The following is a 13,569-nucleotide window of genomic DNA, read 5'->3' as shown; positions in this document are numbered from 1 at the left end:
GAACTCATTCTGTAGACCAAGCAAACAGTTGGCCTCCAACTCGGAGATCCTCCTGCCACCCCTCTGCCTCCTGAGTGCTGGGACTAAAGGCATGTGCCGCCACTGCCCATAGCATTTTTCTGTAGTTACTAAGATTACTTTTAGAATTGAGGATTTCTCCTAAGGACTTTCTACAAGTAGGAATTGTGTCCCAGTTGATCTCTTGTAATCTTTAACTGTAAACAGCAAAGTCTTTCCATTGAAATACTTGACAGATTTAAAAAATCTAATTTTTTATTAGATTTATTTTTAATCATTTATTGTGTAGTTTTGGGAGCAAACAAGTATTGCATGAGAGTAGAAAATAGTGACCACAGTTTAGTTTAGATTTCTATCTAGTTCTGCCACTTCTTGACCTGGGTATTATTTTATCTAAGTCTTCTAACCCAAGTATAAGAAAACAAGTCTTTGCTTAGAAATATTGTTATAAATTTTTGCTTTATGTGTTATGGTGTGATCTGATGCCAAGTTCATAGGAGCTTTGTTAGATGCATTGTAACTAGCCACTTACGGTCTTCAATTTCCTAACTTTTGGTGGGGTGGTTAGTGCAAAGGATTGAATTCAGTGGTCATGCATGCTAGGCAAAGGTCACAGCCTTAATTTCTTTTCCTTTTACAGTTTACTGTATCTGAACACTTGGGATTTTGCCCAGAGGGTAGCTCTGGTCCTAATTGTGTGTGCTTGTTTTGATACAAGGTTCCACCCTATAGCTCAGGGTGACTTCGATCATGCACTCATCTTGCCTCAGTTTTCAGTGTGCTTGCTGAAATTACAAGCCGTCACCACGCCTGCCTGGATTCTGTTGCATTTAATTAATTGTGAGGAAATTTTTTATTTTATAATAGCTTCAGGGCCGTAATGTATAGATTTATTCTGTTTAGATAAATCTAGAGTATTATGGGCATGCTGCTTGAAGAGGTCTTGTTCTTTCTAGTTAATTCTGGCTACTGGCCCTGCACATGGACCTGATGTGAATTGTATCCCAATTCTGCCTAGCAGTGAACTCAATGTTTTAATCTATGAAATAGGGCCGACAAGTCTCTTCATAGAAATGTGAAGTAACAAACCTTACACTATAGTATCAGGGCGTTCAATAAACAGCTTTTGAGTTTTTAGTACTATTGTGATTTAAATGGTTTTTGTTTTGTTTTGTTTTTGTTTTCCTTCTGTAGGCTATGGTGAAATAAATGGTAATGCTGGAGAAAGAGAAATATCTTTAAAGAGCCTCAGTTCTGATGAAGCTACTAACCCTATTTCTAGGGTCGTCAATGGCAACCAGCAAGTTGTAGACACTAGCCTGAAGCAGACTGTAAAGACCAGCACCTTTGGAAAAACAGGAATTAAAACCAAGAATTTTATTCAGAAAAACAGTATGGACAAAAAGAATGGGAAGTCTTACGAAAATAAATCTGGAGAGAACCAGGCTGTAGATAAGACCGACACTGTAGCAATTCCAAATGGCGTTATAACAAATAATTCAGGCTACATTACTAATGGTTATATGGGCAAAGGAGCAGATAATGATGGTAGTGGATCTGAGAGTGGATATACAACTCCTAAAAAAAGGAAAGCTAGGCGCAATAGTGCCAAGGGTTGTGAAAACCTTAATTTAGTGCAGGACAAAATAATGCAAGAGACTAGTGTCCCAGCATTTAAACAGGGACTTGAAAGTTTAAAGCCTGACTATAGTGAACAAAAGGGAACTCGGGCAGATGGTTCGAAGCCTATTTGGAAGTATGAAACTGGACCTGGAGGAACAAGTCGTGGAAAACCTGCTGTGAGTGACATACTTCGTAAAAGCTCAGATATTAAACCTGGTTTGAGCAGCAAAAAGTTTGATGATCGGCCTAAAGGAAAACATGCCTCAACTTCTGCCTCCAAAGAGGACTCGTGGACTTTGTTTAAACCACCCCCAGTTTTTCCAGTGGACAATAGCAGTGCTAAAATAGTTCCTAAAATAAGTTATGCAAGCAAAGTTAAGGAGAACCTCAACAAAACTGTACAGAACTCTTCTGTGTCACCATCCTCCTCTTCATCTTCTTCATTATCTACTGGGGAAACTCAGACTCAATCTTCAAGTCGATTATCCCAGGTCCCCATGTCAGCTCTGAAATCTGTTACTTCTGCCAACTTTTCTAATGGGCCTGTTTTAGCAGGAACTGATGGAAATGTGTATCCATCAGGGGGTCAGCCACTGCTAACTACTGCTGCTAATACTTTAACACCCATCTCTACTGGGACTGATGCAGTTCTTCAGGACATGAATCTGACAGCAGCTGTTGAACAAATTAAGTCTAGCCTTTTTATCTACCCTTCAAATATGCAAACGGTGCTGTTAAGCACTGCACAAGTAGATCTGCCCTCTCAGACAGATCAGCAAAATCTGGGGGATATCTTCCAGAATCAATGGGGTTTATCATTTATAAATGAACCCAGTGCTGGCCCAGAGACTGTTATTGGAAAGTCATCAGATCATAAAGTAATGGAAGTGACATTTCAAGGAGAATATCCTGCCACTTTGGTTTCACAGGGTGCTGAAATAATTCCCTCAGGAACTGAGCATCCTGTGTTCCCCAAGGCTTATGAGCTGGAAAAACGGACTAGTCCTCAAGTTCTGGGTAACATTCTAAAACCTGGGACTGCTGAGAGTGGAGCCTTATCCTTGGAACCCAGTCATATAGGTGACCTGCAAAAAGCAGACACCAGTAGTCAAGGTGCTTTAGTGTTTCTCTCAAAGGACTACGAAATAGAAAATCAAAATCCTCTGGCCTCTCCTACGAACACTTTGTTAGGCTCCGCCAAAGAACAGAGATACCAGAGAGGCCTAGAAAGGAATGATAGCTGGGGTTCTTTTGACCTGAGGGCTGCTATTGTATATCACACTAAAGGTAACTCTTTCTTATTTCCCCAAAGATTTTGATGGGCTGATTTTGTGTGTGTGTGTGTGTGTGTGTGTGTGTGTGTATACATACTAGTATGTTTGGGAGTCTATGATTATGAGTGGTTGAATAAGTAATTAGTATAGATTTCTTGATTCAAGTTCTTTGAAGACAATATAGTTTAGAAGAATGTAGTTTTCCAATATAAAATGATCAAAAAAGGAATAATTGATCACGTAGTTACAGAGGTTTTATGTGGAAATGAAGCACTTGCTTAAAGAAATAACCTTTTATTGTTTTTTTAGCTTTTTGAAACAGGGTTTCTTAGTAGTTATGCTGACCTTGAATTCTTGATCCTTCTGTTTCCCAGATTTTAAGTGCATGCTACCTACCATGCCTTGCTCAGTATTTCTAAGGCTAATGAGTTTTATATTTTAAAGTGATGGAGACGAAGGCCTTAAGTCCTGATCCTCTATGTCTCAGGTTCTGCTGGGATTGCAGGTCTATGCCATGAAATGTGGCCTGCTTGTTACCAGCACTCAAGGCAGAGGCAGGCAAATTCCCGAGTTTGAGGTTAGTCTAGCCTACAGAGCAATTTCCAGGACAGCCAGGACAAATTAATGTCTCAAAAAAAAAAAAAAACTGGGAAAACAAAAAAGTCTTGGACCCCAGAGATGACTCAATGGATAAAGGCACCTGTTTCCCCAAGCCTTACGTGAATTCGATCCCTGGTTTCCAAATGGAAAAAACTTGACTCCTACAAGTTGTCCTTTGACATCCAAACTTGTGCCATGGCAGATCCCCCCACCTGCAAAATATAATAAAAAATTGTTTTTCTTTTTGCTGAATAGCATAACTTTTATTTATTTTTGATTTTATTTATTTATTTTTTTGAGACGAGGCTTCTCTGTAGCTTTGGAGCCAGTCCTGGAACTAGCTCTTGTAAACCAGGTTGGCCCTGAACTCACAAATCCGCCAAGTTCTGGGATTAAAGCCGTCTGCCACCACCACCCGGCTAATTTTTTGTTTTGTACTTTTGAGGCAGGGTTTCTCTGGCTGTGACTGTCCTGCAACTCTAGAGCTGGCCGGCTTGTAACTCACCTCACAGATGCACCTGCCTCTGCCTCCTGAGTGCTGGGATTAAAGGCGTGCATGACCACCACTGCCTAACTTCCTTCTATCTTTCTTTTGGTCTGAACTTCTATTCATAACTCCCTAACCATTTTTCACTAAAGAGGTGGAATAATCTTAGAAAAGAGGGGTTTATTTGGTCTGCAGGTTACAATTTTCATGTCAGAGAAGCCAGGGCAAGAGGTCAAGACAGGAACCCGAAGCCAGGAGCTGAATCAGAGAGGAATGCTGCTGACTATCTGGCTTGCTTAGTTACCTTCTTATACACTCAGGACCACCTGCCTAAAGATGATACAGTTCACAGTGTACAGGGCCCTTCTACATTACTTAGCAGTCAAAAATGCCCCATAGATGTGCCCACAGGCCAATTTCATGGAGGCAATTCCTCAATTTATGGAATTTCTTGTTCCAGGTGTGTCTAGGTTTGTTTCAAGCTGAATATGAAATTAAACAACACACCTAGCATCTGTGAAAGTCTGGTCCAGCTCCTAGTATCACCAAGATTTTATTTATTACATTTATAAATTAAGTCATGTCATTCCTCTCAATTCCTTTATTTTTTTATTGATTTGATTGAGATAATGCATTTTTTATGCTCCCCTCCCTGCCTCACCCTTCCCCACCAAATTCCTTTTATATCACTCTCAATTACTATATTACAACCATTTATTGTAAGTCCTTTGCATAAATCAAGAAGCAGTGCAATCTACTTGATCTATTAGCCTAAAGTGTGACATTATGCTCATCACTTTAGAATTTACTGTTTTTTATAGGAATTTGATTCTCAGCACCCACAATCTCTTGTAACTCTAGCCTCAAAGGAGATCTGATGACCTCTATTGGCCTCTGCAAGCATTGTACATGTGTCCACATTTTCACACCTTATCCAATGCAATACATGTAATTAAAAATTTTAGAAAATAGCCAGGCGGTGGTGGCGCATGCCTTTAATCCCAGCTCTCAGGAGGCAGAGGCAGGTAGATCTCTGAGTTCAAAACCAGCCTGGTTTTCTGAGAGTTCTAGGACAGCGAAGGCTACACAGAGAAACCTGGCTTGAAACTCCCTCCCTAAACAAAAAATGGGAGAATGAAAATTTGTTTAATGTAGCCCTGGCTGTCCTGGAATTAACTAGCCTCGAACGCAAATAACTGCTTGCCTCTCTGCCTTCTGAGAGCTAGGATTGAAGGCATATGCTAATTTTTTTATTAAATACTGGATCATTTTGGTAGGGATCTGTAGGAATAAGGGTAGGGATGAAGGAATTATCACATTCTCCTTGGTATAAGCCATTGCCTTAGAGAAGAATAAAAAGCTGTGTATGATGTCTTTTTTTGGAAGATGAATTTGTGTATTTCAATATTTAACCTGTTAGTATGTCCTTGCAACACACTAGTGCCTAGAGCCGAGATCCAAATCTGGAGTTACTGGTAGTTGTGAGCTATCACGTGGATTCTGGGAATGAAACATTTGGAAGAACAGCAAGTGTCCTTAACCACTGAACCATATCGCCTTCCCAGTTTTTTTTTTTTTTTTTCTTCAATAGTTTTGTGTGTCTCATACCCATCCATGTTGGTTTAAGAGCTTTAGGGTACCAAAAGAGGATGTTAGATTTGAAGGTGGCGGAATTACAGGCAGTTGTGAATTGCCTGGTGTGAGTTCTGGGAACTAAGCTTGAACCTTCTGAAAGGCCATCACTACAGCCAGCCTTTTTTAAATTAAAAAAATTTATGTGAAGTTTTGTACCTGAAAGTTTCATATGTGAATCCCTCTTTCTCCTTAAACTTATCCTATTTCCTTCCCAAATCTATCTCTCTTGGTTTTTCAAGACATGGTTTCTCTGTAGCTTTGGAGCCTGTCCTGGAGCTAGCTCTTGTAGACCAGGCTGGCCTCGAATTCACAGATCTGTCTGCCTCTGCCTCCCAAGTGCTGGGATTAAAGGCGTGCGCCACTACCGCTCGGCCTCTTTATTTTTTTTTTCTGTTTGTTTATTGTGTATACAATATTCTGTCTGTGTGTATGTCTGCAGAGCCACTATGTAGTTGCCAGAAATTGAACTCAGGACCTTTGGAAGAGCAGGCAATGCTCTTAACCTCTGAGCCATCTCTCCAGGCCCCCCCCCCTTTTATTTTTTACACGTACATGTAAGAACACATACAGCATGCTGAGTTCATCTAATGTTGCTTAAATGTTCATTTAATGTTCTGTTTGGGATTAGGGTGTTCATCCTAGAAAAGGCTTTCTTTTCCTTTTAGTATCTATTAATTTCCTGAAGCTCTTCATCAGGTTTAGAACCTTGATGAGGTTTTCACTACTAGTTTGCCCTTTCTTGATCTGAAAAAAGACATGTACTTTTATAAACATGTGCTTTTTATAATATATGCTATGGGTGGTGGCAGGTCAGTTTCTGGATTCCTGTACAGCTAGGACTATATGGAGAGACCCTGTTCAAAAAACTATGTAGAATGGGAGTGGGAGAGCTTGAGATTGACTAGCATTTTGTAGTTTGGAGGTAGGAATCTTGACAGGTAAAGATTGACTTGTTCTCCAGATCTCTTTGAAAATAAAAGTTTAAAAACTGAAAGTAGAGCAAAAAAAGCAATGCTTATTAAGTCTGTTATGGTGTTTTAATTATATATGTTAAAATTCCACCAATATAGTTGGGTAGTTTTGGTGTCATTTTCTGTGTCATCTGCTCTCCAGGGCCTATTATAGAAAACCAGTGTCTTATAGTTTGTGATAATTATGTGAGCCTAGATGACATTTTTCTCCTGTAACCTCCAAAAGGCAGTGAGATGATGGTCCCTTGGCGGTTAGTTGGTAGCTTTGTGTGTGTTTATTTCTTAGGGCTAGGAATTTTAAATTGCCTAGACTAGCTGTGGAAAAAAGTTCTTTTTTGGTCTGTATCTTCCATAATTTTTGTTTTTGAGACATGATCTCTTTATGTTAACCAGCCTAGCCTCACAGGTATCTGCCTTCTAAGAACTCCAAGGGCCTAGAGTGCTGTGCCATCCTTCCAGCTGACTTTTTTTTCTAGATACAGGGATTCTCTGTATAACAGCCTTCTTACAGGCTGGTCTCCAACTCAAGAGAGATCCACCTGCTTCTGCCTCCTGAGTGCTGAGATTAAAGGCGTACAGCTGAGTTTTTTTAAAGGCATGTGCTATTCCTAGCTCTGTGTGTGTGTGTGTTTGTGTGTGTTTTGAAGCTCTGTAGACCAGGCTGGCCTCAAACTCAGAGGTCCATCTCCCTAGTAGTGTAGAACTGATTTAAGCAAACTAAATGCCATTCTATATTGTTACAGTTTTAATTGAATTTAGTGAAGTGCATCAGCTTGAATTTTGCAGTTGAGCATAAATAAAATTGATCAAACGAATAGAACTAAGCAGATAATAGTTCATTTAGGTCTCAGGAGGACAAGTTCTTTGAAACCCTACTAAATATTGGTTGGTCCAGTAGTAATTTACTAGCCTAGTGATTTTCCTGTCTGAATCTATTTTGAATCATTATTTTGATGTATGAAGTACGGAGTTTGAAATACGGAGTTGCAGATGCTTGTGAGCTATCTGTGTTTGAATGCCAATAACCAAGCTATACCCTTTTGGAAGAGTAGCAAGTATTGACCACTGAGTCATCTCTCTAGTTTTTTATTTTTTGTTTAAAACTTTAAAGGGAGAATCATTTCAACTTAACAGGGCTCTCAAGAGTTACCTTTATAGTGTTAGTGTTCTGGTCCTTTTAGTGTTGAGTAATAGTTTACTAAGTTAGGCTTATATTTGGAAGTTCTGTGCATTCCTCTTATAAGCCATTCACAAATTTAATTTAGAAGTATTAGGGTATGTGATGGCATTTTAATAGGAATGGTACATATTTTAGGTTTAACATTAATTACTTGCAGTGTCAGAAGTACTACAGATTTTTTAAAATGTAAATGTTCAGTGCAATTAAAGGTATAAAAATTGAAGGCTAACCTGGTCTACAGACCGAGTTTAAGGACAGCCAGAATTGTTGGTGCAGAGACCCTCTCGGAAAAACAAAGAAAGGTGGTGCATACCTTTAATCCCAGTACTCAGGAGGCAGAGGCAGACAGAGTTCAAGGCCAGCCTGGTCTACTCAGGACAGGCCCCAAAGCTACTGAGAAAAACCCTGTCTCAAGTCCAAAAAAAAGAAAGCTATGACTTTCAAAGGACCTTTATTCAGTTCCCAACACTTAAGCTCATAACAGTTTGTAATTCCAGCTTCAGGGGATCTGACATCCTCTTCTGGTCTCTCAGAATACCCAGACACATGTGCTATATATGCACTCACATACTCATAATTAAAAGAAATCTTTATAAAATGCAGATAAATGTTTACTATCAGTTGTACGTTTGGAGTTCTATCCTGTAGAAATAGTAGCATGATATGGTGCTACATAGTTAGACTTTCATTGTTACCTTTGATAAAAGAAAAAAGGGAAAAAAAACACAAAGGATTGGTAATTAAAGTCTAGTTTTGGCATTTTTCTCTTAGTTCTTCATGTATGTATTGTGCCATGAACTTTGTTTAAGAAATGACCATAGGCCATGATGGTGGTTCACTCCTTTAATCTTAGCACTCTCCCAGCCTGGTTTACATAGTATGTTCCAAGCCCTATCTCCCAAAAAAAAAACAACAAAGATTCGGACTGGGTGGTGGTTATGCACACCTTTATAATCTCGGCACTCTGGAGTAATAGGCAGGCTGATCACTGAGTTCTGAGCCAGCCCAGTCTACAGAGATCCAGGACAGCCAAGGCTGCACAAAAAGACATGTTTCAAAACCAAAAAAAGAAAACCCAGTTAGATGTTTGCCCATAAACCCAACACTTGGGATAGGAGGTACAATCGGTTTAGAGTTCAAGGCTGCCTTGGGATATACAAAATCCTTTTTGACGATTAGGAAAATAAGGCTTGGTTGTATGTAGAACTCAGTGGTAGAATGCTTGCTTGCATTCATGGATAAGGCCCTCCATTCCTAGCACCACAAATTTTTATCTCTGTGTACTGTTGTAGAGCTGTATCAACTATTTCAAGGGAAGTGTAAGTCCTTTTTTTCTTCATTTCATGCCTTTTCTGGAGTTTTTTTTTTTTTTTTTGAGACAAAATCTTGCAGTGTACAATAGGCTAACATAAAACACTTGGCCTCTGCATGTTTCACGATTCCTGACTCAGCTCATGTCTCTTAAGCATTAAATATTGAGGAGTCACCTTATTTTAACATGGTAGAACCAAATCAATATTTTTTCTCTGTTTGTTTTCTGTTATGGAGACAATCAGGACCATAAACATGCTAGGAAGGAAAAGCCTTCATTCCATTTGAAGCTTGGCATGTGTGTTACATTTCTCCATTCTTCTGTGTTTTGTGATAGACACTTGAGTTGTTTCCACACCTAGCATAGTTGGAGAAATATCTTTTCAAGACCCCACTTCCAATTCTTGATTCTTTGAGAAATATTGTATTGGATTCAATAGCAGTTTTACATTATACTAACAAGAGTGCACAAAGACTTGGGTTGCTCCACATCTTCCTTGGCTGATTTATAGTTTCTATTTAATCCTATTAGGTATGAAGGGTAGATGGTATCTTGAATGTAATTTATACTTGTTTTGTGTTTTGTTTTTTTGTTTTGTTTTTTTGTTTTGTTTTTAGAATTTTTGAAACAGGATTTCTCTGTAGTTTTTGGTGCCTGTCCTGGAACTAGCTCTTGTAGGCCAGGCTGGCCTCGAACTCACAGAGATCCGCCTGCCTCTGCCTCCCGAGTGGGATTAAAGGTGTGCACCACCACCACCCGACTGTAATTTATACTTGTCTGACAGCTTTTCATGCATTTATTTGTGTATCTTGCGTCCTAAGTACTTGACACAGTTTTGTGCCCTCTGTTTTTTGTTCCTTAAGACAGGGTTTCTCTCTAACCTTGGCTGTGCCTTGTAGACCAGACTGGCCTTAAACAACCAGTTTAAGAGATACACCAGTTTTTGCCTGGAGTGCTGGGATTAAAGGCATAGATTATAGATTGCCCATCGGTTAAGAGCATTGCCTGTTCTTCCAAAGGTCCTGTGTTCAATTCCCAACAACCACATCAACCACATGGTGGCTCACGACCATCTGTAATGAGATCTGGTGCCCTCTTGAGGTCTTGAGGAAGACTCATCAACTTAGACCTTAAAGCCCAATATGGAGAAGTTCCAACAGAACCACCATAATATGGGCTGCCTGTGCATGCTTCAACGATTGCCAGGGCATAAATTTCTTTAATTCATTGATTGATTCATTCATTCATCAATTTATTCATTCTAAAAAGCCCAGCTGGGTTTTGTTTTCTTTTGGAGGCAGAATCTCACTTTGTTGCTCTGCTGGAAATCACTTTGTATGTCAGGCTGACCTCAAGAACTCAAATACAACTTCCTTCTGCCTTCTAAGCTCTGCCATTAAAGGCATGTGCCACCACCCTGTCCTCTGTTGTTTAATTTTTGTGATTTAGTGGTTGTCTCTATATTCTATTCTGGATATTGTTTTTTGATATAAGACCTATTCTAGTCCATGCCTGTTTTTTTTTTATTCTTTTGAACTTTTTAATCCAGTTGGCTCTGTCTTTAAATGTTATTCTGTATTCTTTATCTTCCCTTCCCCCTCATTTATTTATTTGTCGTTTTTGGGTTTTTTTTGAGATAGGATTTCTCAGTAACAGCTCTGTCTCAGAACTTGTAGGCCAGGCTGGCCTCAATCTCACAAGATCTGCTTGCCTCTCCCTCCCAAGTGCTGAGATAAAGGAGTGCACCACCACCACTCAGTTTCAGACTTTTCCAATTGTATTCCCGATAAAGGGGGATAAACTGAGGACTGCATATTTGATTAAAAGCTGATTTAAAACTGAGTTGCCCTTGCCTGACACTGAAGCATGGCATTAATTCAAAATGCTAGAATTTTAGAATATTCATTAAAGAAAAGAAACTAGTAACTCAGGCCTTTACCAGTATTTTGGAAGCAAAGACAGAAGGATCAGAGTTCAAAGCTACACAATGAGTTCTATGCCAGTCTAAGCTTGTGATATAAACTCTGCTTCAAAAGCCAATATAGTGAAAGATAGCACAGTGTATAAAAGACATCTCCGAAGCTTTAAAACCTGAATTCTAGATCTGGGAACCCACATGGCAGACTTAAAGGACCAACTCCTTTGGGTTGTCTTCTGACCTCATCATAGTGGTCGCATATACCAACACACGAGTACACACGCATATAAAATAAGCACGAATGTAATAAGATAATAGATACTTGGGCTTTTGGACACAGTCAGGATAACCAGTCTTAGCCACAGAAAAAATTTTGAGGCTAGTGTGAACAACAGACTATCTTTGAAAAAGTTAAAACATGGCTTGTGATTAAGTGCTTGAGAGTGCCATCTGCTCTTTAAGAGATGTCGTAATGGCCAGGCGTTTGTGGCGCACGCCTTTAATCCCAGCACTAGGGAGGCAGAGGCAGGCAGATCTTTGTGAGTTCGAGGCCAGCCTGGTCTACAAGAGCTAGTTCCGGGACAGGCTCCAAAGCTACAGAGAAACTGTGTCTCAGAGAGAGAGCGCGCGCCAGCGAGTGCGAGAGAGAGCGAGAAGAGATGTCTTAACACCAGGACCAGGGGATCCAGTGTCTCTGGCTTCCTCAGGTACTAGATGCACATGTAGGCTAACTTTTTTAATTTAATTTTTTAAAAGTTAAAAAGAAGGACTCGGTGAAGGAACAGTTGCCTCATAGGTGTTGTGGTCAGTATTCAAACCCCAGTGCCACAAAATAATTCAGATGATCAGTTTTTCTCGTATACTAAGTGGCAATGTAGATGAATTATAATTTATACTTAGTAGTTGAGACAACTTGAAAGATATAACAGATAAAATCAGTCAATTAATTAGGAAAACTTTGTGGGAATAGGTTCCAGAGACCAGGCTTAGGTGTGTAGGCTTGGCAGCAAGTGTCTACCTTCTTAAAAATCCAATAATTACAGTGCGCACACAATTTTAAAGCAATAACACATAAACGGTTCTTAACAGCTGCATATAAGCTAATTTAGAGTAACAGTTCTGACCTTTTTTATTGTATGAGCATTTGTGTTTGCCTTCATGTACGCCTGTGTGGAAGTGTCAGATCGCACATAGTTGTAAACGCACATAGTTGTAAACTACCCTGTACGTGCTGGGATTTGAGCCTAGGTCCTCTGGAAGGTCAGTGATCTTTTAACTACTGAGCCATCTCTTCTAGTCCTAGGTTGTCATCTTTTAAATCACCTGAATTATAGTATTAAAGTATTTCAGACAACTGGAAGCTGTTAAGTCAGTTTGTGGCAGGATATTAGTATAAACAGCTTGGCTCTCCAGTTTGTGATGCATCAGGGCAGAGAACTTGTTATGCCAGCAACATCACCCAGTCTTACAGGCATGCAAGCGATGAAGTTCTAACTTAGTGGTTCATTTGAAAGTATAAGTTTAACCTGGCTGTGGTGGTACACACCTTTAATCCCAGCACTCATGGAGACAAGTGAATGTTTTCTACAAAGTGAGTTCCAGGGCAGCGAGCAGAGAAACCGCATCCTGAAAAACCGAAAAAAAAAAAAAAAGGGAAAGAAAGAGACTGTTGGTCTATAATCTTTTGGCTTGCTTTTTTTTTTTCCTCGCAAAATACCTACCATTGACTAAAAGTACTTGGTTTATTTGTGAGAAAATTACTTTGGCAAGATGAACATTTTCCCTTAAAAAATACTTAGGCACAGAGGCTGGGATCTATTTTAGTTCATAATGTACTTGCCTAGAAACACAAATCAAGCGTTTAGGGTGTGGAAGAGGAGACTAAAGAGTCAGGTCATCCTATACATAGAATTTGAGGCCAGTGTGATACATGAGATATCCTTCCTTTAAAACATTTTGGCGAGTGAGAAAAACAAAAGATTTTAAATGTGAGGAGACTAAAAAGTAGGGAAGATCAGTAGAGAAAATGATTTCCAGGGGCTGGAGAGATGACTCAGCGGTTAGGAGCATTGCCTGTTCTTCCAGAGGTCCTGAGTTCAATTCCCAACAACCACATGGTGGCTCACAACCATCTGTAATGAGGTCTGGTGCCCTCTTCAGGCTTGCAGGCATACACAGACAGAATATTGTATACATAATAAATAATTTTTTTTAGGAAAAAAAAGGATTTTCAGTAGAGAAAGGATAGAAAAGAATTAGAGTATAACAGTTGTATTTCATGGAACATTTGAGCTGGATTTTGATGAGGACTTTTTCTCATTTTTCTTTGGAGAAGGTCTGTCTCACTATGTTGCCTTGAATGTGTACATCAGCTGAAACTCAGAGATTCACCTGGTTCTGCCTCCTGAGTGCTGGGGTTAAAGGTGTGTGTTACCACACCTGGTGATCTTTTTAAATTATTTACTTTTTAGTTATTTATGTATATGTCTGAGTTGATGTGCATATAGTCTGGAGACCAGAAGAGGACATCAGATTTCTTGGAGCCGGAGTT

The 13,569-nt window shown here is 39.6% G+C and overlaps 1 protein-coding gene across 2 annotated transcripts in view; it reads left to right on the top strand.

Annotated features, from left to right (window-relative positions):
• The window catches only part of Nufip2 (nuclear FMR1 interacting protein 2), a 29,660-nt gene that overhangs the window by 3,485 nt on the left and 12,606 nt on the right, over positions 1 to 13,569 (top strand). The window contains exon 2 of one of the 2 annotated variants that reach the window (XM_085695392.2): positions 1,213 to 2,928. The exons of the other annotated variant lie outside the window; for it this stretch is intronic. Coding sequence (XP_085551518.1) covers positions 1,213 to 2,928 — 1,716 coding nt within the window. The remainder of the gene's footprint in view (positions 1 to 1,212; positions 2,929 to 13,569) is intronic. 2 annotated transcript variants of the gene reach the window in all.

This window comes from Myodes glareolus, chromosome 9, assembly GCF_982192425.1.
Source record: "Myodes glareolus chromosome 9, mMyoGla1.1, whole genome shotgun sequence".
In the NCBI taxonomy this organism is placed as follows: Eukaryota; Metazoa; Chordata; class Mammalia; order Rodentia; family Cricetidae; genus Myodes; species Myodes glareolus.
This window is presented reverse-complemented; position numbering and strand designations above follow the sequence as displayed.